Source organism: Myotis yumanensis, unplaced genomic scaffold (assembly GCF_028538775.1).
Source record: "Myotis yumanensis isolate MYYU_CA2020_CCGP unplaced genomic scaffold, mMyoYum1.0.hap1 SCAF_3, whole genome shotgun sequence".
Taxonomy (NCBI): Eukaryota; Metazoa; Chordata; class Mammalia; order Chiroptera; family Vespertilionidae; genus Myotis; species Myotis yumanensis.
Window position 1 is genome coordinate 8,673,524 of NW_027223754.1, and position 27,845 is coordinate 8,701,368.

The 27,845-nt window shown below is 40.2% G+C and overlaps 1 protein-coding gene across 19 annotated transcripts in view; it reads right to left on the minus strand.

Annotated features, from left to right (window-relative positions):
* Positions 1-4,579: 4,579 nt before the first annotated feature.
* Positions 4,580-27,845, minus strand: part of SORBS2 (sorbin and SH3 domain containing 2) — a 200,439-nt gene continuing 177,173 nt past the window's right edge. For 15 of the 19 annotated variants that reach the window (XM_070408216.1, XM_070408222.1, XM_070408214.1 and 12 more), the window contains 3 exons: positions 11,310-11,359; positions 7,489-7,595; positions 4,580-6,716 (listed from right to left, as the gene is read on the minus strand). In XM_070408216.1, the coding sequence (XP_070264317.1) occupies positions 6,655-6,716; positions 7,489-7,595; positions 11,310-11,359 (219 nt within the window). In that variant the 3' untranslated portion in view covers positions 4,580-6,654. Of the gene's footprint in view, positions 6,717-7,488; positions 7,596-11,309; positions 11,360-11,997; positions 12,088-27,845 lie in introns of all 19 variants that reach the window. The other 4 variants (XM_070408206.1, XM_070408209.1, XM_070408208.1 and 1 more) reach the window with 1 other exon arrangement.

The window sequence follows — 27,845 nt, forward strand, 5'->3', positions numbered from 1 at the left end:
TTGAACAATAATAGATACAGAGGCAGAGCTGCCTCAAACTGATTGTCAAACTGCAGTGGGAAGGCCAGAGAGAGTTGGGGGGCAGGAGGGAGGGGAGTAAGAGATCAACCGAAGGACTTGTATGCATGCATATAAGCATAACTAATGGACATAAGACACTGGGGGGTAAGGGAGGGTAGGGGTTTGTCAAGGGTGGGGGGGAAAAAAGGACACTTATGTAATACCCTTTGTAATACTTTAAGCGAAAAAAAAAAATAAAAAAAAATAAAAATTAAAAAAAAAAAAAAAAAAGAGTTACCATTGTCTGCTAAAACAGTGAAAGATAGAACAGTCAAAATGTCTTCGAATATAACCAACCAGCAAGTCGAAGATCTTAAATTGGTTTCAGCTTTATCAATAGCAGTTGACGAGTCTTGTGACATAAATGATACAGCGCAAGTTTCACTTTTTGTACGATTTATTTCATCTACAGGTCCTAAAGAAGAACTTTTAGGATTATTGCCACTCAAAGGTCAAGTTGATAATCTTAATCACCAATTCCATAACTTTGCAAATTTCTTCTGGAAATGTCTGCGCACAAAGCGCTTCTTGATGAATGTTGCAATGGGAAGTATCTCGTGATTAATTTTTTCTTTCAAAATAGCAACAAAGCTGTTTCTTACGCTGGTCATACTTTTCGACCCGTCTGTTGAAATTGAGACAATTTTATCGAGTGGAATATGATGTTTTTCAATGCTCTCAATTACAGCATTTGCTATATCCTCTCCATTGTTCACATTAGTGTTTGTCAGTCATTGTAATGATTTAATTTTATGGATATTGTAAGGTAAATTGTAAGGAATTTAATTTTATCAATAAATAGTATCGTTATTAAGTATGATATCAAGTTTTATTCAATGTACCTATAGTTTAACTAAGACTTAAAACTTTAAGTAAGGTTTATTAAGTTAATTTTAGGGAACGTTGTGGAGTGAAAGAAGATGTAGTGTCAAGGATTGAGAAAGGTATGTTGAGATGGTTTGGACATATAGAGAGGATGAACAAAAGGAGATAGACGAAAAAAGTATACAAGATGAGTGTGGATGGGAGAGTTGGAAGGGGTTGACCTCAGCGAACGTACCTCAATCAGATTGAGGACGTTTTTAACAAAGGCCAGTTTAGGAGTTCCCTAATTAAGTTAATAACAATGTACCTACCTATATAGTTTAAGTTTAAAAAATTTGGCTCTCAAAAGAAATTTCAATCATTGTACTGTTGATATTTGGCTCTGTTGACTAATGAGTTTGCCGACCACTGGCCCGCCCTATATGTATGTGTATATGTGTATGTGTGTGTGTGTGTATATATATATATATTTATGTGTATATGTGTATGTGTATGTATATGTATATCACACATACACACAGTGACAAATGCAGTTGATTGAATGTTTCAATGCCATCCTCTGTCCCTTGTGGAATGGAAACTAGCAGACTGCTGACACTTCCTTTGAAGGCTCTTCTGCTTGCATTTGAGATGACTTCTTGAAGCAAGGGATTGAGAACATATGGTGAAACCAAGTGGATCAAATAGTCTGGTGTTGTGGACTAGGTGCTGACTAGAGATCTCAGGAGTTGAGGGCCTGAGGCATTATCTGAAGGATCCAGTACCCTTTGCTGCTGCTTTGATGTCCACTCAGTCATCCTGCCAAGTTGCACAATTATAACTGGGAAATGGACTGTGTCTCTCATAGACAGTGCACCCAGCATGGAAGCAGCCCTTGCAAAAGCTGGGGACCTAGAGTCCTGAGGGTTAACAAAAGAATAATCCAGAAGCCCCTGGGGCCTATGGAAACATATAAAGCTTTGGATAGCTTCTCAATAGATCCACACAGAAAGCTGCAGCCACCAAGATGAGTCCAGTGAACGTGCCCAGAGCGATGGTGCTTCAATGCCTAGCCTTATATTCTAAAGGTTCTGCAAAATGTAGTTCCATGACCTAAGGCTCCATAAAGCATTTCACTGTTGAAACTTCCAAACTCACCAGAGGTACTCCGCAGGCTGTGAATGATGTGCAGACATGTAAGACAATGGAGAAAGGCAAGATCAGAGAGAGGGACTCCTCTCCCTAGAGCTTGTGCTGTAGGGTGGATTGATGGTGGGTTTCCTCGTCTACGTAAGTTGGGAGTAACTAATGAGTAGGAAGATCTTACTATAATTTTACCCCCTGGGACCTAGAATTTTTTCTTACATTACTGAATTTTTCTTACATTACTGTCATCTTCTGTTGGGGTGGCTCTACATGTATGTGTGTGCGCGCAGGGGAGAAGGATGTAAGCGGAACTACTCACTGGTTACCCTCTTCTCTCTGTTTGAACTCAAAACTTAGTGCACTTTGCTAACCCCCAGGATGGTTTGGATCTTGCACCCAATTGCTTTGTGGTTCACATATTTCTCAATTTAACATCTCTCTTCCGTTAGCCACTCCGTAGCTATATAAATGCCTAATGCATGTGATGGCTTATGGTATGGAGATAATAAATATTTTCTTTTTTCTCCTAGTCTCACCCTTCCTTCCTCTACCATTTCCTCAGATTGCAACATTATTAGTGGTAATTCTGTAATTTTTGTCTCTTGGTTTTAAATTAATTGCATTTTCATGAGTCCTGGGGATTGACTTCAACTTTTCCTCACTCCTTTATAAACCTATTGTCAAATTGACTTGAGAACATGACTTATTCACTTTATTTCAGAGTCCTGACTCAGTACTAAATACAGGTTATACAATAATATGTCCAGTATGATCCCACTTTTGCCTGCATATTACGCGTGTGCGCATGTGTGCATGCACACTCACGCACAGAGACACACACACACACACACACTTCTATGCATATGCAGAAAAATACTCCAGAGGGATATGTTTCCAAGTGTAATCTTTACCCTAAAAATGGGACTCTCAGCGATTCTGTTTCTTCTTTTTGTTCATATATATTCTCTATTTTTCAACAATATGCATCTATTGCTTGCGTAATTAAAAAATACTTTAAAAAGTCATTCTCAAGCTTTCTGTGTAATATCAGTGCAAGATCTGATATCCACCCACTGGTGTTGTTAATGGTAATGTATTTAAATGGCTTATTTGATATGGCACTTATTTTTGGAAGATGTTGGGACAACTGAGTCAGCCATCATATTTTAGGAAATAAGATGAGCAAGAAACCCCAAAGGAACAGGTGAAGCTTTGCTAGGCAGAGGTCTGTCTCCTACCAAAAGGTTTTTGGGTCAAGATATATGTATGTGCATGAGCTCAGCTGGAACTTTCCTGACCTGCGGAGGGGCTGAATTTAGCAGTGAGCTAAGGCTCCTGATCACTTAGTGAGTCACCCAGCAGAGAACGGCTGGGATACATACCCTAGGGCTTTGTAGACTGAGGAGTCCTGGGAGCACACCGTGTTCCTAGAACACATTGGGCTTGCCTGTCTCCCAGTGACACCGTTACCAAGCACTTCCCAAAGCCACCACCAGCTGCTGTGTGGGCTCACTGCCCACAGCCTCCAGGCCCACAGCCATAATGATCACAGCTCATGGGCAAACTCAATCTCAGTTAACAGAGATCAATTACCCAGCTGGTGTGGCTCAATGGTTGAGCACCCACCTATGAACCAGGAGGTTGCGACTGGATTCCCGGTCAGGGCATATGCCCGGGTTGTGGGCTCGATCCCCAGTGGAGGGTGTGCAGGAGGCAGCCGATCCATGATTCTCTCTCATCATTGATGTTTCTCTCTCCTTTCCCCTTCCTCTCTGAAGTAAGTTAAAAGTATATTAAAAAGCAACATATCAATAACCAAAATTATGTACTCACGGGTCACTGTACACTTTTAAAGACCAAAGTGAGCTTTCCTGGGGGAAAGACTGTTTTCCTGGATGGAACACATACCTTTCTTGTCATCCGGGGCACAGCCAGGTGCCGCTGGGAGTGGTGGCTGTTGGTGATGGCAGAGCATGTGGATGGTGGAGTGGGAGGAGGTAGAGGACATAGCTGTTGAGCTGGGGGCGCACAGTGTAATCTGCAGTGTGTTTAGCACGGAGGTTTGGGAGAATTTTAAGACAGTCGAATTGGGAAAGTGCTTACATCTTCTTGTAATTAACTTCTCCTTGGGAAAAAATAGCTGATTATCAGGCAGAAACATTTTAATGTGCTGTTTTAGCTGAAGAGCAATTTTTAACTGAAGTGTATTAAGCAAGCAAGCTTCGGTGGTGGGTTTAAAAAATTCCCTCTCACCCAGGTTGGTGTTGCTCAGTGGTTATATTGTTGCTCTGTGGACTGAAGGATCTTGGGTTTGATGTCTCTCTCTCTCTCTCTCTCTCACTCTTTCCCTCCCCCCTCCCCCCTTATACTCTCTAAAAATCAATGGGAAAAATATCCTTGGGGGAGGATAAAAAAAGCATTTCTTCTCTGAGCTGAGGCAGATACATTTTTTCCTTCCATTGGTATGTCTAGAGAACACAGAGCAAATGCATTTTCTCTCAGCTTATCTAACAGAATGGATAAAATACACAATTCCCTTAAGGATAAATGTCAAGAAGAAAGACTGACGTATACTTCCAAGCAAAATTTATTAGATGTCTATTCAAGAAAAACACAATGACCTTTGCTTGTAAGAATTCAAAGTCAATGACCTGAAAGCCAAGTAGGAATATTTTTTTTTTTCCTTTCAAAACCAGGTACAGAGAGTAGAAACAGTAATTTTTCTTAAATATGACAGGCAACAGATATTGAAGTCTTTTCTCATAAATGGCATGGAAGATAATTATTCATTTATCAGCAAAGCTGCATGCAGTTGACCTAATTTCAAACCCAAGGCCTTTAAAATATAAAGCTGGTTGTGAACTTGACAGTAATCAAGGTCGGCTACTCAAAGGTGTTTCTTTACCTTCTTCCTATTGAAACCCCTCTGTACTGGATACTTATATACATTTCAGTTTGGCTGCTAAGATCTTTTAAGCTCATAAACTTTTGCATAAATGCTATCTTATAGAATCACACTATCGAGGCGTGCTTATGATCTGTGGGCTATACAAAGAATCATCTTTAGCTTAGTTTAAGTGAAGGATAAAGACCAAGTTAGGAAATTCCCTTGTTTTCGCAACAACTAAATAGTCTGTACAAAAAAAAAAAAAAAAAAAGGAGCAACCATATGTACAAAATTCTAGAGTCTACTTACATTGTGAAAAGATCAGTCACTGTCCACAGAAGAAATGCCATAAAAAGTTTTCTCTATAAGGTGCTCAAGATCCAAATATGAATAGTTCTTATGCAAAGTCATAAGAAATACAAAGCTAGTTCTCAGGAGGTGTGTAATTCAGGCACTGTTCGCCACATTAAATCTCCCGGGTCCCAATATCGTTTTGTAAATTTCTACCTCAGGGCAGAAAACAGAACCTGGATGGGTTAACATTGCCTCTAAAAAGTGCCTAATGGATTCTGAGGAAGCATTTTATACACACCAGAAAATCAGGCTCAACATATTCCTGTCTTCAGACGAAGCCAGGATTCTGAGTTCCATAGGAAAAAAATAATTATTATAGTAAAAATAATTGTATTGATCATAATCCTTGCTAAAACCAGCCTTCATACCTGTGATACTTCTAAAGTTTTCTATTTCTATAAAATAATGCGTGGGGTTCTTTTACATTTCCATAAAATGTATGACATATCATGTGGATTGCCTGTTCTCATACAATCGCAAACGGCTATGTGCACACCCAGTGAGAGCCTACCTAGGAATATTGCTTACGGATACTTTCAAGTGTCTATGTTAGAATAACTCTTTGCACCTCTCACTAACACTGCTTTCATTTAAATTTTGTCAGATAAATAAACACTAAGGGCTCATTGTTTATGATGCTGATTATTACATTTTAATATAAAATAGCAACGCAACTTTACAACACAATATTTTTTTTTTTGTAGTCTAGCTAAATCTCTTATATTCTCATGATTACTACCCAAAGCTCTTATTCACTTACTGTTTGCACTTCTAAAAAGTACAAAGGAATCGCAGGGCAAGACTGCTATTTGAAAACCCACATTCAATCCACAAAAATCACACTCATCCGAATGAACGCTCCTACGCTTGCTTTAGCTTGTGTAACAATCACTGTGCATATTACAACATGTAAGTGCAGGCGAATAATAGCTGAAGTAGGTTGTCATGTTGTGTAAACGAGGGCTCTAGGCAAACTTGTGAAAGGAAAACAGACTGCCAAGCTAAGAGTGTGGACACACACACCACGTATTTAGTGATAAACCATCTTCTGGTCGCCGGGGGGTGGGGGGAGGACATCCTCAAAGTGGACCAGGGAGCCTCCTCGAGACACTTTTCAATTTTTTTGCCTCCAATATTTACCCCTTTGTAAGTAGGGTGACTTTCTTTCTGATCCTAACGTACAGACTTCCAGGTTAGAGCAGAAAGCAGGGGTATGCACTTTCACACGGAACAGGCCTGCCAACCCCCCAAGACTCCGGCGGTTACTCTGCTGGTGGTTGGACGGCAGGTGGAGGTGGGGATGGTGGTGACTTCTACGGGAAACATAAGGCATGAGAGCGGGAGGCCTGCGGGGTCTTTCGGGCAAGGTTCTGAGACGCAGCATACGCAGGAGGGAGGGTGCTTCACAGCCTCTTGACATAGTTTCCGGGGAAAGTACCAAAGAATTTGGTTCTTCTTGAGGTTCCTGCAAAGAGAAGCAACACATGAAAGGGGGGTAATATAACATGAAATAGCAGTTCGTACGTGTGGGCCTGGGACTCTGTGTTCCCAAGGCTTCCCTATGTGAGCAAGGCCTGCAGGGTTTGTAGAAGCAGGAAACTCACTGGGGGACGTGAGCAAGGTAGTCGGGTGAAGAGGAGACAAAGACTAGGAGGACGGCCTGTGCGCTGGTGTCTGATACTCTTGTCCACAAATGTTCTCCCAGAAGACATCTAGTCTTCTCTCAAAATGTGAGAATGAGACTGTCTTTCCAGTGGTCAGAATGGAACGTCTGTCTCCCTCCTTCCTCCACAAATGAAGGCTAAGGAAGCCCTGGCCTCTTAGGGTAACGACAGCGGCCTTAGATGGGGGTGAGCGACCTTGTTCTCTCACACTGACCCTCACGGCTGACAACTGACACTCTCCACGGAACAGAGTATTAGTACTTCTCATCTAGGGACCATTTTTGTTTTGTTTTTCTTCTTACATCTCAGTCTTTCCTGGTTGGTGCTCTTTAAAGAAATTTTCTTCTCCCAGGTGAACCAGAAATAAAGCCAACAGAAAACCACATCTACCTGGAGCAGTCAATGCTCAACTCTATTAAAAAGGCAGTTGCCTTGGGATGACATACAAATGTATGGAAGATCAAAGGCTTTGTGAACTCAAAGAAAGCCTGACCGCTGTACCCACCCATGCAGGGAGCAAACACAAGCACGTTAAAAGTGGGCAAATGTGTCTGCAAGGAACTGTCCACTTACCCACAAACCATCCATCATCACATTTTTCCATCACGTCGATGACGTCACTTTCTCTGAGCTCCAGCTCGTCTTCATTCCTAGGAGTATAGTTATACAGAGCCTGAAACCTTAAACAGGACAGATGCATGGGTTTAAAACAAAATTCACACCTCTGTGAAACTATAGAAGATACACAACATTAATATTGCTTTTAGCATTTCTATTATTATCATTATAAAGACCTATTAACATAAGTCTTTGGTAAGCTTGTAAATAGAACTATGTAGACTCTCATGGAAATTAAATCACTCGGTATTTCAAAACTCGCAATGAGGAATATTCACGAAAGATGATAACATCCATGAGTTGAGTTCAAACATTTTAACATTTATAAGCCAGAGCCACATTTCAATTGGCCAGTCATAGATATCTAGCATTCAGACGTTAAACAATAGTACAGAATATAAAAAAAAGTGCCGTGTGTATTATTCAGCTATATGAAAACAAGGAATTACAGTTTTAGCTATCTATAAGCAGAAGTAATTAACTGCAGTTTGCAAGTTGAATTTTTGAAGGATTCTAAATTGAGATGTGCAACATGTCTCAGACATATATCTTCTAAATCACTGAGTGGGAATTACTATAAAAAAGAGTTTTTTGTTTTTTTACTAAAAGAATTTTTTAAAAATGGTTTGGTTTCATAGTTTGAATCCGTGTTTTCTTAGATTTAGAATTTGAAAATCTGATGTTGTCCATCTATGAAATGAAATGGATGTATTCTATGCTCAATGATCAACTGAGCTAATATCAAAGAGTAGGGGTATTATGGGCATAAGTTCCTTTTTAAAAGGTTCTGGAGAAATTGTGTTTGATGTAAAAACTCTCTTGAAAAAATTTTACATAAAAAATTACTTATCAGTAATGCTACCCACTTTCCTTTCTCTGTCTGAATTCTTTGAGAGCATATATTTTGGTGACATTGATCAGTAACAAATTCAGCCATTGAATTTTTGGTAATAAAGTCGCTTGTATTTTAATGCATATTAACATGGACTGGCATTTTGAAAGGTGAAGACACAAATTCTAGCAGCTGAGGTCAGGCAGCATTGGATGTGCAGTTAAGACAAAGACGTCCCAGTGCTTCTAAAATATTATCAGTATTGGGAGGGGGATTAAAAAAAAAAAATCAGTGAACTGGTTTCTGCTGTTTTCATAACAGTTGTGTAAATCTGCCAATGTAAGAATAGAAGAACCACATTTCAGGGCATTTTGGTTTTTTTAAAGCCAACTTTGAAAAGCTAATGATATGGAACACTGCTCAGGAATAAGGATGGTGTATTTCTCATGTCTTCATTCAGTCGGAAAATCACATTTAGGTGGAACAAAACTATTCTGTCATGTGGGCTCAAACATCATGTCATAAATCAGGGACAGGGCTCCCTGGCTTCCTCTCCGTCCGTGCACTTGTTTGGGTGGGGGCACCTGATGAAGTTGGCGTCGGTGGGGGGTGTCTGACAAAGGGTGGGCAAGATGTGGTGCCTAACACCTTCTCCTAGAAAACCTCCTCTTCCCTGGCCTGGCCCGAAGCCTGAGCTACCGGCACTGGAGATGCCTTCCCCTGCCAGTACTTGGTCCTCCTAGTACACCTTGTCAGCGGCTTGTACTTGTGGGGATGGCTCCTGAGGGCCTCTGTTGAGAGGGGATTGGATTATGGGGAAGGGCAGGGGAAAGCAGCCAGAGTCTGAGAACAGTGGCAACAAGGCAGGGAGGTGTCGAATACTGACATTGCTTCATTTGGATGCTTGCTTGGGTCAGCCCTGATTTTGTGTTTGCTTTAAGGATTTCACTTTGAGGCCCTTCAGATGAACGGATGCTATGTTTTGTATACCCATGGGGCAAGGTGATGGTAAAATAGTTCCTTCTCCAAATTCACACGAGTGAGATAGTCATTCCTCGCCCTGCTGCTAATTCAATGGATGGACACCGTGTCTCTCCCTCTGGGAAACTGATTTTCTGATTGAGTTTTTCAGGCTCAGCCCTCACCCAGGCACATCTCCAACCACGTAGGGAGACAGGCCTATTTAAGGCCACAAACCCCAGCTGCTTGAAGAATCTCAAGGTCCCAAGAGCTAAAATAAAATTGGCAGGAACTCCTACTTCACTTGGGTGAGACGAAAGCCAGCGTGCTTGTCAAAATTTACTTACCATTCTGGTTTAGTTAGACCACAAAAGGCGGGGAGGGGGGAGGGGGGTTGAAGGGAAACATAAACAAACTTTTCAGAAATCCTCCTGCCTCATTGGCTTGCAAAACCGGTGTTGCACAACAGGAAATGCAGTCGAATAACAATGGAAAATGCTGCTGTGAAAGATGTGTTGGTGAGATGAATTGATGGTGGTGGGTTAGGATGCCTCAAAAAGGCCTTTGTCTTTTAAATAGGAAAGCCTCAGCCAAACTTAAGTTCTCTAACTTGCAACTTTTTCTATAAGGTATTTCACCACAATTCTGAATTTAGAGACATAAAGCATTGTGTCACTATTTTTTTTTTAAATGAAAGAGATTAAGCGACACCCTATTATCCTACTAATTGGGTTTGTAATCCAATAGAGATTTCATAAAGAATATTTTATAATGTCCAAGGCAGGACTTCGAAAATGTGCCATCTTCTACCTGTGAGCGCAGTAGTTTCATAAGCAGTCAAATGACCACACTGGAAGTGTTAACTCCACGTTACTTAACCCAGTGCAACGTAACATACCTATTACTTCATAAAGTCCTTAAAAGCTGCTGCTGTAATCTGTTAGTAATGCAATGAACCTAAACAGCCCTGACCTTTATTTTTGTGTGATGTGATCCTATTGTTGTTTGAGGAAAAAAAACAAAATCAAAACTGAAACTTTAGAATGAAAGGCCATATTTAAACTTTTTCCAGTTAATGAATTTTTGAATGATTCTTATTTCCAACCTGTTCTTTTCATCGTCTTTTCCTTAGCAAGACCTTCTGGTTGTGCTGGAGGACAGCAGCCTCAGGTGAGAGATGGTTTCTGAAGTGCATGCTTGGCTAAGTGTCAGATCTGCGAGGACTGAAGGGGATGCATGGCCCTAGAGGACTTGCTCTGTCCCAGTGAGCAGGGCATGGGCAGTGGGCTGGGGGCTCACCTGTGCTCAGATAGGCCTCATGTGTCTCCTTCCAGGGCCAGCTCCTGACTCACAGAATAGGTGGGAGCCAATAGGAGGCAGGTCGCTCTGAGTATCTCTCACGGGCAAAAATGGAGCAGGAGAGACACACAATATTTGGGTCTTAAAGACAGTGCCTGACACCTTCGGGTTGACCTGACTACATATCAGCAGGGAGAGGGAATTTGAAAGTGTGAAAAGGCATGTGACTGAATGACAGTGCATTTTAAATACTGCCATTTCCAAAGACCCTTCTCAGAACGTAACTTTGGAATTACGTCCCTAATTTATCATCTTAGGTCTCCTGTCACATTTTCCTTCTCCCTAAATAATGTGCAAAAACAACGTTGGGACGCTTTCTGTGCCGTTAAAGCTGTAGTTACTAGGATCTACGTGGCGAGTGAACCGAGAGGAGACAGATTCACAATCTTAGGAATCACTGCAGCTTTGGGAGGCCTTGCTAGTGCATGGATCAGTCTTCTCTGCAGATCACGGGTTTCTTTTTAAAATTAGCTCTTTCTGTTATGAAGATGGAGACCATGGCAACCTCTCTTCCTCTAGGAGGCCTCCGGTTGCATAGTGGGGCCTTCCTCTACTTGGGTACATCACTCATCCATGTTGTGGGTCAAGGTTAGTCTTGAATTTAGAAGAGAAGAAGAATACTTACGGTTCCCCCCCACCTTGAATGTTTTCATGAGTAAACACAGGACGCTGTGGCTGAAATGAAATGATTTGCAATGTAATCAATGTTTACACTGATACTAAGTAAGAGATAATTTGGATAATGGCATGGTACTTTTCTTAACATTTAATATATCCTCCTGTAAAAAACCAAGAGGAAGAAAAGAATACAACCACATAAAGGGTTTCTGCAGGATTAAGCACTAAAATATTTTGGAGGGTGCTTTCAATGACTTCAAAATAACCAAGGTTCGAATGCTTTGAACATATCCACAATCCAGTCTGCTCAAGTTTTAAGGAAAAGTCAGGGTTCTGTCCCATTGATTTTTCAAAGGCCAGGAACATGGCAAGAACATAGACACCAAACCACTGAATGGGAAGTCTGGACACCCTCATACAGCCTCGCTCCTCAGCGTTTTCTCAAGCAAGCAGAAAAGAAACCACATTGAGTCCGACAGCAAAGAATCCACACTCATTCTAATATGCTTTTCCCCCACAGACACATTTCCACATACAGTACGGATGAAAATATTGATAGGCGGACATCCCATGCTACATTTGAATTAACATTCTCTGTTCTCAATGTGGAGAAACACATGCATTTTTAAAGAGAAAACAGAGAACTTTAATTAGAATGCAACAAACAATAATCCAGGTAACATGTAGCATTTTACCTTAGAAGAGAAATATTGGTGGGAATTCCCAGTGCACTGAACTCTCAAAAGAGTTTCTTTTCTTTTTATACTAAGCATCAAGACCAATATCTGTAATAGATACTTATAATATTGGAAATGACAAAACCTTAGCATATCCACATGAAGACTGCAATGAATGAAAGTTAACACGTCGATTGAATATGTAAACTCAATGTTGTTTATACTGACTACCTAAATGTTACCTTTTAGGGGAAAATTACTATAATATTCGCAACACATTTCAAAAGCATTCTCTTCTAAATGATGGCTACATGGTGAAATGAAGTAAATCAGAGTTTGCATAGCAATGATCAAAGTGATTACTGAATTAGATATTAGATTGATCCAGGTCCGTAGACATCAGGGCAAAGGCCGATTCCTGGATTCCAGAGTTATGAGTAGATTCAGGCTGGCTAACTTTCTCCTGCAAATTATCCATAGAAACCCCACTGGTCCAAGATTGGATGGGGAACTCTGGGGTTCCTTTTAGTCTATGAGTCTTAATTTTCTCCCTTCCTAAATTCTTTATCCACTCTCTTTCCATCTAAGCTGTCTAGCATAGAAGACTAGGTACTTAGTATACTACTAAAATTTTAAGCTTTGACTGTAGTAATTGGAAGTGTTTGTTAACAGTATTCTTAGAAATGTCACTCAACAGTCTGCATAGATTTAAGACTAAAGAATGGCTAAAAATGATTAGGCACATGTATGGCTTAAGAGAGTAGAATACTTTACCCTTATAAATCAATATAAAATTACTAACAATATATCTATTATTAAAATTATAAAATATACTATTTTACAAATGATAAAGACTAAGCTGTTTTTCAGCCATTTTAAGATCATTTAATTTAATACATTAAATCAATTAAAATATATGAAAGGAGGTAAATATGTTATTTATAAGCCTATATGCTATTACGTTTCTTCAATTTCTTGTCCAATCACACACACAAACACACACTCGGGTTATCCCCAAAAATGTATATGCACTTTAACAGCTGATAGCTCCATTTTGAAAATGAAATGTATTTTAATAAACACTGCCTTTATAATTACTCAAAATGTGTGTATACATTTTTGGGAGACACTATATATATAACTTTTTACACTTTCTTTTTATTATTGACACTATTACAGATGCCCCCATCCCCCATTTGCCCACCTCTACCCAGCCCCTGCCCTCTTCCCTAACTTTTAATGCAGAAATAAGGTATATTTATATATTATATACATATATATTAATTGCAATCAATATTTTGTAATAATTTTCCAGTACACATTTTAGTTCTCTTAACCATTTTGCTCTTTTTTGTTCTGAAGTTAAGATTGTTCTAGCCTTTTTTCATTGTCATAAGTAACAATGCTATGAACATTTTATACAAAGAACTATTTTCTTCTTTTGAACCATTCCTGAGAAATCATTTCCAGGAGTAAAATTTCTGGCCAAAGATTATACATTCAAGCCACAGGCTATTGAAACTGCTCACGTCGGTCACTCAAACATACTGTATATACATATGTAACTTAAAAAAATCTAAACTACCATATTTCAAATCACACATCAAGACAGGTACTGTTTTCTCAGAAATAGTCATAGCACCATTCCAGTGCACAACAAAGTTACAAACAATAAATATTATCTGATCTTGCCTGAAGAGAACATGTTTTGTAAAATATATTTCACTGTGCTCTAAAAATGGTGTGCCTATTTCCAAGTATTTAAATCATCCTGATACTTTCAAGTTGAGTAAAAACTTGTGGCATCTGGGGCTTGGTAAAAGCAAATGTGAATACAACTGATATAATACTTTGAAAATCAGTATAGCACCTTGTTGTTATTGTCATTACAGTTTTACTGGTTTAATTCCACTCAACTTACCTCATAAATGATTGAACTGAATCATCCCTTTGACAATGATAAAAATTGGGCTATGACCAGAGGTCATGGCCCCCTGATTCCACAGGCACCTGAGTCTCAAGCACTGTGTTCCTGGATTGCTGGCCAGTAGCATCTTTGCTTTCACCCATCTTCCCCACTGTGTCTATTCCTTCACATCCTTCCAAAGGATCCTCCATTACTTTTTTTTTCCCCCCCTGAATCACCAGTTTTCTATACGTTCACATTCTCAGGCCAGGATTTAGCACAGCTTTTATTAGCATAGATGTCATGTATCTACTGTAATGGCGAGTTTTAGAACTTCCCTAAGGTTCCCTTTAAGAGGAATCATTTCCATGTGAATGTGTATGACTGCGAACCAGTGTTGAGGAAAGATGACCATTACAGTCTTTGAATTCATTTATTTTAAAAGTATTTGGTCACTAGAGGAATATGTAGCATTAATAGATACATTTATGCCTTTCTGGTGTTGGCATTGACTATGTAGTCTTGGGTATGCACCTTAGGTGCCTGATCTCTAAAATCAAGGAGTTGGACGAGATGAGGATTAAGAGCTTGCTTGTTCCCCTCAGGGAATCTATAAAGAAATCCACATTTTACAGACATATTTTCTGTGTTATGTATAGGTGCTATCATCGACCTTACTCATTCAGTTGTCAGAGAGCTGCGACAGGGACATTCACTGGGTAATTCTCAAGTGTCTCAGTCATGTAAAAACAGTAATAGTAATAATAAAACTTCATTTTTGCAGATCATGAGCCAAAACCAAAGATGATTTCTTAATAGCACAAATAAGTAAGAAGCAATAACAGAATTATAATTTGGGCTCTCACTCTTTATTGCATAAAATATTACTGTGAGGGAATAGATGGCCTAAGTTGGTTAAAATCAGCCCTAACCCTGACCCTGACCCTGACCCTGACCCTGACCCTAACCCTAACCCTAACCCTAACCCTAACCCTAACCCTGTTTATTTTTGCCTTTAGGCAGCTGTTTATGCTCTGTGTGGATACTCAAGTGAATTCTCTTAGGGGACTATCTTTTGCAGTTCCTCCTCTTGGTGTTATGACCATGGGCACAAACCTAGAGGAAGAGCTCTGTACTGTAGCTGCACTCTATTGCCACCTAATGGTGAGTAGTGGCAGCAACATGTAAGAGCTGTTCATGCCTTTACTCAGCTCTCACCAAGTTCCTTTAACCTGCATTCATTTTGGAAGAATATTTTAAAGACCACAGAGCAATGTGAATCGATATTCATCTGTTTTTCCGACCATGATTTTCCCTTCCCACGTTTTAAATTCTTGAGAAAGGATCACGCTGGCCACCAGAATTTTTGGTCTATGATAATTTCTATTTTAACCATCTACCCAGGCATTTCTATTATTCATGACTTCTTAGCCGTTTTGCGACAAATATAGAACAGTATACATTTGTGCCATCCAGAAAGGCTCACGTGAACTGTGAACATATGAATGTGATTTTCAAGCTAACAGATTACAGACACTGTGCTGGAAATGTTGGGTGAGAATTACATACATCATGCTTGCGTTATCTTGATGAGTCTTAGGGGGACGATACAAATGCTACAAATGGAGAGCCCAATATGGCATCATGCTGTTTTCTCGGAAGCCTGAATATTTAACCCTTTCCTGGGCAATGTAACAATTACTTTTTATCTTTTAGTGTAGATATTTTTAATGTCAAATATGGGCACACTCGAGACAGGTTTTAAGCACCTGCTAATTTTCAAAGCCAGAACCAAGTCACAAACCACTGCTCATATAGGAAGCTGCTTTGAAATATCCCACAATCTCTGCTATCAGTAAAACATATACTTCCCTAGCTCGGTCTGTCTGACACCCACCTATTTATCTGTGCTGCTGCAGAGGCGTCTCTGGAGGATCACCTATACTTAGTTGTAGGAAATTCTTAAATAAGGAGTCACTGCTACTTTAAACACTAACGTGTGGAAAAATCTTTGAAAGAGTTAGCAGCAGTTCTAGAGTTCTTAAGTCAATTTCCCCCCCAGAAAATGTCACTTGTAGTACCTGCCAACCAGAATTGGATGAACATCTCCTTTCAACAGTCCCATGTTTCTGCTTCTCGGCTTATTTTTCCTTCTTAAATTATGAAGTTAAATCAAACTTTTGCATAAATCTAAAGAATATGGAATATTCATGTTCCACAACAACACATATAACATACCTAATGTAAAAATCCGGCAAAGAAAAAAACCTTACGGTGACCCAAAGCATAGCATGTCACTGCCGGTGGGAAATTCGTGGCTGGCCGTGTTAATTACGGAAAAAGCTTTTTTTTTTTTTTTTTTTTTTTGCTTCTGGAGAAGGCCCTTCTGTGCAGTCTAAGAATCTCTTCAAATCAACATCCCTCCTCCTCCACGGCCACACAAATCGCTGCCCCAGAAACAAAACGAGGTCTTATTATGCAAAGACGCGAAAAGCACAATGATGGGATCAGCGCAGAGAAACCGCCACATTTTTAAAGTGTGGAAAAGGCAGTTTTCTTTGCAAGGAAGCCCTGCACCAGTTGCGGACCCACAGTCACGTAACAGACCAGGCAGGGTCAAACCAGGCCCATCAAGACAGAGACAGTGAAAGGACTGGCGCATGCAGAGAGGAACATTCCCCGCGACCCCGCGCCTTCCTCAGGATCCACAGTCCCGGTTAGCATCCCTCCATTGAGAATGCGGTCTGTGGTGTAGAACTCAGTAGTTCAAGGGAAAAGAAATATGACCTTTAAGTTCAATCAATGCTGTCAAGAGGCTGGGGCAGAGGAAGCACACATCACCAGAGCAACGCGATGTTTTGCAACAAGATCATGGATTTTAAAACATCCCAATAAACTGGACGGCACAGCAGCAAACATTACCGGAAGCGTGCGAGTTCAGTACAGGGTGGGGCAGAAGTGCGTTTACAATTGTGAGCACGCGAGACACAGAGTTTATTATTGTGTTATTATTTATGGATTCTTGTATTATTTTCCATACGAACATCTGTAAACCTACTTCTGCCCCAGCCTGTGTTTTGTTGGCAACAGCTTGATCCTTTGCACGGAGGACAATGACGGCAAAGCAGAGAGGTACAGAGAACATTTGCACAGAAGCACGAGACGAGGCAGAAGGCATACTGCACCCTTAGTTGTCTGGTGGAGAGTCTGGCCATGTCTGTCTGGATTTGGGGGAGCTCACACACGCACATTCCGCAAACGCTTACGATAGGATTTTCGTGTTGATCTGCTATCGTAGCTCATCACCAGCTGGTCACTTCATCTCAAGGTCCCCTCTACCCTACTTGACCGGCAAAGGACAGCAAGGACAAGTGAGGAAGAGCCAGCCCACTGAGGGTGCGCGTGTGTGGCCAGGGTGCCTGGCCCAAGGCGGGCGGTCCGTCCCTACCCTGTGGGAACCGCTGAGCCCTCTGACAGGCGAGCTGCAGGACCTCCTAGACATCACTGGGCTACGCGGAGGCTTACCCAGGACAAACGTCTCGCCTTTTACATCGGCCTGGAAAAGCCACAAGAAGAGAGTTAGTTCTCGTCTCCTCCTCCAGCATCAGGAGCTGCCTGCTTGTTCTCCATGCACACACAGCATGCCAGGCCGCTGCACCCGGCCAAGGAGACGGGTCTCACTTTGCAGACAGCTCTTCCGGCTGCCCCTGCCTTCCACACACAGGCATCCCTTGTGCTTCAATCCGAACGCACGGGCAGAGCAGAGCAGAGCACAGAAAAGATGCTTGAATGCAGCCGACATGGCTAAGAGCACATCCCAGAAAACGTATGCCTTTCACAGAATGCTGAACAACTGGGTTCAAGACACCCTCAGATCTGGCCTGTTTTCTTGGTGTTTATTTGAATAGATACAAAGTAAGACAGAGGACAATTTTACTTACTATCCATCAAATTGCATAGGAAGTGACAATCATTTGTCAGGGAGATATATTCTAACAAAACACATAAGAAAAAAATATGACTTTTCTGGGGAAAATGATGAAATGCAGTTAAATACTAAATATTTGCCCTAACTCCAAGCACCCTGTGACTATGTTGGCGTTCTTTCAAAGCAAGACTTTTAATTCGTCCGTGAATGAGCCACCGTTCTTGCGTCTGAGTGCTTTATTTTCCTTCCAGCGGTGGACGAAATTAACAGTGCATCGTGTGGTATTTGACTTGTGGTATGAGAACTTTTGTGGGACTAAAGGACCTTTAAATAAAAGCGTGGGGTTTTCTCAACTCTCACTTAGGGCAATGCTCATGATAATCAGTGATGAGTGACCTGAACTCCGCAGCCTCCGAGGAAGAGATGCGTTAGGCACAGTTCTTCAGGCTTGTGGCAGGGGAGGCTTAATGCCCTCCAACTTCCATTCTCTCCTCTGTCCACCCTCAGTAATGGAATCCCGCATGTTAGGTAGGCACGTGGCCATTCTGAATGAAGTCTCTAGCCCAGTCTTGTACTGAGATGCGCTCATGTGATAAGTGCTGACCGATGGGAACGTGCGGTTTCTGGGAAGTGGCCTTCAAGAGGTACAGACTCCCTGTCTCTGTCCTCCTTCCCGCGTGCCGGAATGAGGATGGGACTGCTGGAGCTGGTGCAGCCACTCTGCAGCCACTTTGCAGCGGGCGCATCTCCTTGAGGATGGTGAGGCCAAAGGAAAAGGGGAATCTCTTGGGTTCTCTAATGACTACAGAGCTACATACAAGCCCTGGATGCTTAGCTTTATGCCTAAGAGAAGTATACATCTACCTGGTTTTAAGCTTATACTTTTTTGTGTCTTCTGGCACTGCAGCTACCCCAGTCTTGACTAATACAGGGAAGATTGTCTGTAAGCATCAGAGAAATACCATTTAGCTGTTAGAATGATGCGGATCAACAGCTGGTGAGATCATCTGAACATATTAGGGAGAATCAGGGTTTCATTTTATGTTGAAATCTGTGCTTGGGGGGACCACCTTCTGATGGGATGGCTGGCGGGTGAGGAGACTTCCTGATGGGACCCCAGTGAGTTTCTTAGAAGAAACCAAGGAAGAGCCTTCCTAGCACTTCATAAAGAGCTTCTATTGCAATTGGAGCCCTCGTGCTGTAAGTCTCCTTTACAAAACAGTCTCTTAGGTGGAATAGGAAGCTCAGCTTGTGGACAAGCTGAGGAGTATAATGACTTTTACTATGAAACACCATTATTTAAAGAAAAGATGCTAGCAAGACGAGAAAATATTGGATGCTGATTTATCTATCAGCCTCATTCTATTTTTCAGTCTTCTGTCACTTACAAAGTAGCGGTAAATTTTACTTTATGGAAAATTTTGGATCGCACGTGACAAACTTACACGGAGAAAAATTTTTAAAAGAATCAAATTGCATTAAATTAGGATGGGTTAAGCTCTAGCCGGTTTGGTGCAGTGGATGGAGCATCGGCCTATGGACTGAAGAGTTGTGGGTTCGATTTCAGTCAAGGGCACATACCCGGGTTGCAGGCTCAATCCCCAGTAGGGGGCGTGCATGAGGCAGCCAATCAATTATTCTCTCTCATTGTTGATGTTTCTGTCTCTCTCTCTCTACATTCCTTTCTGAAGTCAATAAAAATATATATTAAAAAAATTAAGGTGGGTTAAGTTAAAAAAAAAGTAGTTGATAGGGGTTGATAAAGTTGCAATAATTTCCTGCATACTATACTTTGCGTAGTAAAACATTATTAACATTTTATTTTCTCTTAGCTTTTAGTGCTGGGTTACTTTCCTTTGTAACTCCACATCCTTGACATGGAAGGAATAGAAAGCGTTCTTAAAGGACTCAGGTCAGCACAGTTTGTCACTGTCAGATGTGGGGTTAAACGACAATAATGGTCTAAAACTTGTAGTTGATTCCATTTGTATTTAATTACTGTCTTATTTAGGACAATTTTCATAATAATTAGTGATGCTTGACCTAAAATCTGCAGTCGCTGGAGAGGAAATGCGTTAGGCATTGTTCTTCAGGGTTGATGCCAGCAAGATGAGAAAACACTGGATGCTGATTTATTTATCAAACTCATTATCTTTATAGGCACAAATAACTTCAGGCAGCTTATAATCTCTCTGTGAATAGAAAAATAATTTATAAGGTTTCAAAAAAAAACACTCAGTGGGGGATTAAAAATAAACATTTGCTCTCACATAGGGGATGAAATAGAGAAAAAACCAGTTCAGTTTTCTAGAGATAGTTATTAGATGTGGTTACTATGATATTCTTTTCAAACAGTTTTATTGTGAACACCTCTGTTCTCTCCTCACATTCTGCCAGTGCCTGAGACCTAAAACTCCTGTCTCTTAAATGAAAGAACACTGATTCTAAGTTACGTTCCCCTAAGCTGAATGGCTAGAGAACAAGGAGAAAGGCAAGAAATAAATACTTTGTCCTTAAAAAGAAAACCACAAAGGCGGGGGGGGGGGGGGGGGGGGGGGGAAGGCAAATTCTTAGTCTTAGACATTATTCAAGTGTTATTATCTTAAAAATTTCCTAATTATCTCCTGCCAGCAAAGATTAAAACCTCAAAGGGCAAAGATCAATTAGTCTTCCAGTATTCCATTCTTTTCAGACATTTTTCCTTTCATGCGTAAGAGGAATTCACATGGCCGGACGATTTTGGTGGGTGGATCTGCTGAGTGGGGGGGTGGGAGATTGCCCAAATGGCCCTGCTCAGGTGCTGGCTCCTCCCAGAACAGCCTCAGCGTGGCCCCTTCTCTGCAGGGTCTCTCGTGTCAAGTTGTAAAGGTTGAAGGTGAAGGTGAGTTATTACTTGAAGTCTATCACCTCTTGCCTAAAGGGGAAAGCTTTGGCTCATTCTGATCATAAATGCAAAACTTGTCCACGAGGGAGTGATTTCATTCTGTGAGTGTCGTCCAGTCTCTTTCCAAGGCTAGTCATTCATTTTGATGAAATCTTTCAAAACACTCTCCTTAGGGCAGTGGTTGGCAAACCGTGGCTCGCGAGCCACATGCGGCTCTTTGGCCCCTTGAGTGTGGCTCTTCCACAAAATACCACGTGCAGGCGCGCATGTACAGTGCGATTGAAACTTCGTGGCCCATGTGCAGAAGTTGTTTTTTGGCCTGGGCGAGTCTATTTTGAAGAAGTGGCGTTAGAAGAAGTAGGGGTACGTTCGCTGAGGTTGACCCCTCAAATTGAGGATGTTTTTAGCAAAGGCCGGCTTAGAAGTACCCTAATTAAGTTAATAACAATGTACCTACCTATATAGTTTAAGTTTAAAAAATTTGGCTCTCAAAAGAAATTTCAATCGTTGTACTGTTGATATTTGGCTCTGTTGACTAATGAGTTTGCCAACCACTGCCTTAGGGTGTTTTAAAATAGAAGTAGAGCTGCCAGCCTGCCCATCTCAGAGGTAGATGCTTTGCTAACACCTACAACGAAAGGAGCTGCGTTCCTGCATCCTCATCAGTTTACTTCAGTTTCGTGGGAGAACAAGGCTCAAGACAGTCCAGGCCCAGGAGCATCCTCCCCTCAGGCTCTGCCGACCTGGCCGATGGGTGGGCAGCACCCGAGGCGATGAGCCCACTGAGAAGTGACAGAGAGTGACAGGTACAAAGCTGACGCCTTTGAGTGGGATGGTTCTCCAGCTAACGCTCAACTTAAAAAAAAAAATCTTATGTAAATTTTAGTTTGTTTTTCTCCTGCCTATGGGTATAGCCGCTATGCAAATAAATATTTTAACTTTTTGGATAGAGGCCATGCTGCTGTTGTTAAAAGTTAGCAATCAGTCTTAACATGAATTTTTTAGATCTTGTAAGATGGCACAAATCGAAATACATACATGTAAGTTAATTAAGTCCATATAAAGACATGCAAGAAACCACACACAAGATGCAGTTACCTTTAATTTTGGTGAACTTATTTCCTGTTGGTAAGAGTGTTTAGGGAGGAGAGGTGGTGAGTAGGACTGGGCAGGCTGAGAAAGCGTAGAGACCAGCTGTGAGGCCGAGGCCAAGGGAGGAGGCGAGGGAGGGGAGGGAAGCAGACAGCTGGGGAAAGGTGTAGACGGTCCATCTCTCTAGGGAAATGAAGGTAGCTTAAATATTGAGGAAAGACAAGATGAGATTATGCTTGTGTCCAGAATGAGGTCACATGGTCAGCCTTTAGGAAACATCCCCCATATTGAAACAAGTTTAAAGTTAACCAGTACTGGTGACATTTATGACAAATTCTTGCTTTAAAAGCATGAACTTTTTCTTTTGAATTTCATTCAAGATTTCCAATGGGTATGGTCAGTTTCATTTTTCTGATGTGGGGGTAAGAATCCCCATAGTCTATAGGCAGGTAGAAGTTCCTGGGACCCAAGCCCTAGATCTAATCATGTCTTAAAATTTAACTGAAGAGAACATGAGCCATTTAAGTGATCAACTAGAGTCATGCTTGACTGACTGCAATGAATGATCTCTATTCTAAGCAGTGCGTTTAGTTGGTACAGATGCAGGTATGGCTGGGTTCTTTGTTCAGGTGACGTTTTCTCTCCGGGTTGAGGGACAGCCAAGCTTCAGGGTGTTGTGACTGTCCACGGGCCTCATGGGCACTGACCATTATTTAAGCCCAAGGAGACCCTGTGTTGGCCAAGTGCCTCTACATTTGTTATTGGTAAGATCTAAGTAGCAAATTATGGGGTTTAAACATGATTTTCATGTTCAGAAATCTTTCAATAGAGGATCCATGGGGGACTTGCATAGTGGCATAATATGAATCATTCATTCTTTTTGTTTCATAATTTTGCTATTTTCCAGTACCCATATTTGCTACGTAATTCACAGATTACATATGTGAGATATCGAGTTTTCGTTTTCTTAAAAGAGAACTTGACAAGCTAAAGGTTTAGAGTGTTATCCCTCTTTACTGATTAAAATTATGGCCCAAGTTTCTTGGCTTTTAAAATGAAAATGGCAGGACCCAGTTCTTCAGTAGTCACCGATTGGAAGAAAGCTCTCTCTTCAGAAAGAGGTGAGAGGGAACCAGAACACTGTCTTCCTCCTTTCTTTCCTTCCTTCCTCCTTTCCTTCCTTCCCCTTTCCTTTCCTTCCTCCTTCCCTTCCCTTCCCTTCCCTTCCCTTCCCTTCCCTTCCCTTCCCTTCCCTTCCCTTCTCTTTCTTTTCTGTATCAATATCCTCATCTCTAAAATGATAGTATAACCCACCTTAAATATGAATTTATAACTATAAATAAATAATGGAATTATATTATACATTTCCATCATCTTATTAAAATTTGCTGTGTTGCCATACACTCCTCCACCCCGACTTATATAGTGCTTGTTTCTTGAAAGAACAGCATCTAAGGCAATGTTTAATATGATTAGCTGTCCTAGCTAATCGTCGTAGGACAGGTTAGTTGTTCAGGGATTAGGCAACATTGAAATACCTCCTTATTGGTGTGAGCTGCTCGGCTGTGTTCCTTGGGGGCTCTAGGACTTGGGAGGGTGGCTACTGCACCTTGTTTCCTCTCCTCTTCCTCCTCTTCGATGTACAGACTTGGTGTCACCTCGGGGCCATCATGGCCCCACCACGAGGCATCTGGGTCTTGAGATTCAAGCCCTCCTCGGATGCCTGACATCAGCCCCTCACAGAATTCCTCCTCTTCCTCTCCAATGACAGGGAGGGTTTGGGGCAAGGGACCCACATTAGTGTGTGCAGAGGCCACAAACTTATCCCCTAGGACTTCAGACACCTTTTCAGGGCTCGCAAAGCCTTTTCTCATTGTTGTCGAATCTGCACACTTGTTCTGAGTTGTCTTTCTGGGGTCCTGGCCTGGCGTTGTCTCATAGGGCTGGACTGGAGTTGAGGTCACACCTGCGCCACGTAAGGGTGGCCGAGGGGAAGGTGATTTGGCCGGTACAGCTGCTGGAGGCCATGGGAGGGGAACTGAGGGTTCCTCTTTAATTTCAAGGGTGATCTCCTCTGGGATATTTGGCTCGGCTTGGTCAGCTGGTAAGGTGAAAGCACTGAGCTTCTCTAATTCATCCAAGAAGTTGTCCAGGAAAGGAATCAGAGGGTTTGCCGGAGGACACTGAGCTGTCAGGGACGGCCACCCCTGGCTAGGCCCCTGCTGAGCTCCGTTATCTGGGCCAGGAGAAGCTCTGTGCGTGAGAGGAGGGGCTGGTTCCCTGGGAGCCAACTTAAAAATGAGCAGCGAGTGTGAAGCCAAAGAAAGGAAGAAACCAAGAAAATAACAACAGTGCATCAAAACACAGAGACAGAAATGCAGGGAAGGTGTGAATACAAAACAGTATTTTATGCTGTGGTATAGATTGGAAGATGTTTTGCTGAATTTTTCCTACATAAAACCACTAGCATGTTAGAAATTTATTTGGAAAATGAAACTCTCCTAGTATTCGAAAGGGGTCGTCAGTGTCAAATGACAAAACAGAGCTGTCATAGCGATTATAAGGCTAGACAGTGAAACCTTAAGAGATTTAATTTCATTTAACAGTCTACCTCTTTTAAACTAGGTTCCCAGATTTTGACTTAGTAGTAGAAATGACTTTGAAATGATATTAATGTAGAATGAAAGCCACTAATTAAACCTTTCTCAGCTGCTGAATTTGTGAGGTGTTCTTGCTGCCTGAAGCAGTGCCCAATCCCATGAACTTCCCATAATTTTCTCACCTATGTTCGCCAGGTGATTATAACATATGGCATAAAATATTTTTACATCTTTATACATGAACACATTTCTAAATGAGTAAGTTTGGAAAAATATGTTTTGAGAACAGAAACCCATGATCAGAATGAAACTGAACTTACACTAATTCTTCAAAGTTTTTATTTTATTATATTTTTTGACTTCAAAGTTTTTAAAAAATTCAAAGTAAGTGATTACATTGAAAGGGAGCATATGATGTTAGTGGGAAAAATCTTCAGCTAGGACTTTCATCTTTCTCAATAGCTTGACATTTTATATAAACTTGGGGAGGTATAATTTAAGCTGAATCTTCTGAGTAAAAGTAGACTTCTGTGTATCTTAATATTATTGCTATATTCTGGATATATTGAACAAAACAGAATTTTTATGTAAATTTATTCAAAGGTCTAGAAGTGCTGCCTAGTAACATTCTAATACATCTATCTATTGCCACTGGGCTGGGAAGGATGGCTCATGCCATGCTGTGAAGGCCTTGAGAGAGGCTGGAGGGTAACATTTTACTTTAGTTTTTCCCAGGGAATGATTTTGGTTTGGAAAGAAAAAATGTTCAAGAAAGAGTATGGAGATGTGCTTTCTGGTTGGCTGTTCAGGGTGAGTTGGTTGTTCTGCACTAAGCACTCTGGGTGCCAGGGCCTTAGTAGGTATCAGCGTACAACACACCTCCACTTAACCTTTGACTTCTGTGTCCTATAATAGGAAAGGGGCATTTATAGAATTTATTTAGCTGTGTTTTTTCTTTTTTAAGCAAATATGCCATGTCACCATGTGGTGGAATAAAAGAGACAAAGTGTCATAAAACTTATCTGAGCATCTTATAGAAGATTCAGCACTAAGGCTTCTTAGCACCTGATACAAAGAAATACTCTACATTTGATCTATTACTGGATAGACAGACATTCCTAGCAAGTCCTGTATATATTTAATTTTTAATAAGATAGATATGACCTAAGTCTTATTTGATAGTCTAGAGAAGTTCCCTTATTGGCCAGAGTCCAATTGTATGCTCTATGCTATGCAACATAAGAATAGATTTTGAAAGCCTGTGAAATATATAATAAATTCAAGATGATTACTTTTCACTTTCTCTCATGGTCAGGAATATAATGTGGATGATAAAGAAAGATCTTTAAATTCTACCCCGATCACTATTACTATTGCAGTGTCATTACTACCATAGTTACTAATCTATGTTTAACAGGTTCAAAGCACTTAGCTTTATAAAGGACTTATTTCTACTGAAAGTCAAATTAAGTGTCCTGGGATACTCATATCACAAAAATATACCTATAATACAAAAATCATTAGAATTGGATTCTGTACAAAAAGCAGAAATATCTGAAATATTATCAACTTATATTTGAGCCACCCCTGAAAAACAGTATATCAAAAAATGTGATTGAGTGTGTCAAAGAGTAATTCATAAATCACTTAAATTCCTTCCTTATTTGCAAATATCAGTTAGAAAATAAGATATGTAACATATATTGGATAGCATCGTTTAGAAGTACATTATAGTTCTTTTTCTGAAAATGATGGAGTTCTACACTACTGAGAAGTTTCCTTCATTAAGCCAATATCACAGCACAGATTATCAGAGGGAATAAAACCATTAAAAATTTTTTTCCAAATTATGGATGTAAGATTTTCAATATATTTTCTCCCAGCAGTGAGAATAAAACACTAATTATTTATCAGTGAAATTTGTACATTCATCTATTTATATAAAATGTAAAATCTGGTGTTCTAAGAAAAAACTTAGAAAACTGAAAATACATTTAAATCATATTCACAACATAGATTAAAACACTGTGATCTAAAATATTACATGCTAATATTAATTAGGACATTATGGAAGAATTTCTTAAATGTTAAAATAAGCCTTTGTAGAGATACATGCTTATTTTTTCTTATACAATTTTATTTGAAAGTACAGTTGCTTTGAATTTATTTGGTAGTTCATTCATTTAAGATGACTGAGTAGTGGATAAGCCAAATATGCAGATGAAGATTCTTATCTTTTCATTTATCAGTAGGAACTACTAAAAGAAGAATGTTGATCTCTAAGTGTTAAGCTCTGGTAGTGAAGTAGATATACTGAAGAAGATTCTGGAAAAGTTTATAACTAACCAACCAAAATTGGACTGTACCAAATGGTTCCGTTGCCCAATGATAATGGATTAAGAATAATTACCTTGCAATGAAACCCATTCTTCAAAGAGAAGTAGAATGAATATAATGCAACCTTTGCCCTTTTAAAGAAAATGCTTCTCTTAAAATAGGAGATCTTAGATTACTAGTATTTGCTTTTGTGAAATCCTCCTAAGACTCATTTTCAAGGAGAGGGTTAGGGTACTGGGGGTGCTATCTTGAGGTGGTCCCGCATTGGAACATGAAATGACTGTACAACATCCAATGTTGATGTTATGTTGCTGGCTCTAGATGGTTTATTTCTCATGTCCTAGCCTTGATCTTAATTATTTATTAAAATAATCAATAAATTATGCAACATCATACACTTTTTAAATGTTCGGAAGTACTTACAATATTTTGAAACTAATTCCTTGGTAATTTAAAGTTTTATACTTGGAGGTTAATAAAAAGGTGAAAGAAATCCCTAAATACCATCCATAAGAAGAGCACACTATAACTTAACAGAAAATTAAGAAAAGAAATTCACATTATGAGTAAAGAAAGTAGAACAGCCTTTTCTAGTTAACCAGTTCAGGGAGCAAAGTTCCTTTTAGACCAGATATTGAGAAAGATAATTATCTTTAGCCACTAGCTCAAGTGAGATAGTAGAACTGGTACATAATTATCCTAAAACTATGAACTACACATGAGGGCCTCTAATGACCAATGATATTTTCATTCAGTCTAATAAACACTTTAAAATTTTACTCTATTTCTCTTTCTATATTAAAAAATCTCAAGACTTATACAGAATTTTTCAACCTAATTACCATGTACTTTGAAATAAACCATTTTGGGATCTATTGATATATCTATAGATGCATATATGCATACATACAGATGTATATAATCCATTTAATATATACATATATAAAATTAAGCTTTAGAAAAAAATCACATTTCAAAAAACCTGAGTTTCAGAAAGCAGGTATATTTATCTATAATATAGGCTCTTATGATACCAATTTTTCTCTTTCAGTATTTTAATTCGAAAATGAAATTCTCAAAATCAAGCATTAAACCTTTATGCCAGCACCCATAAGAAAA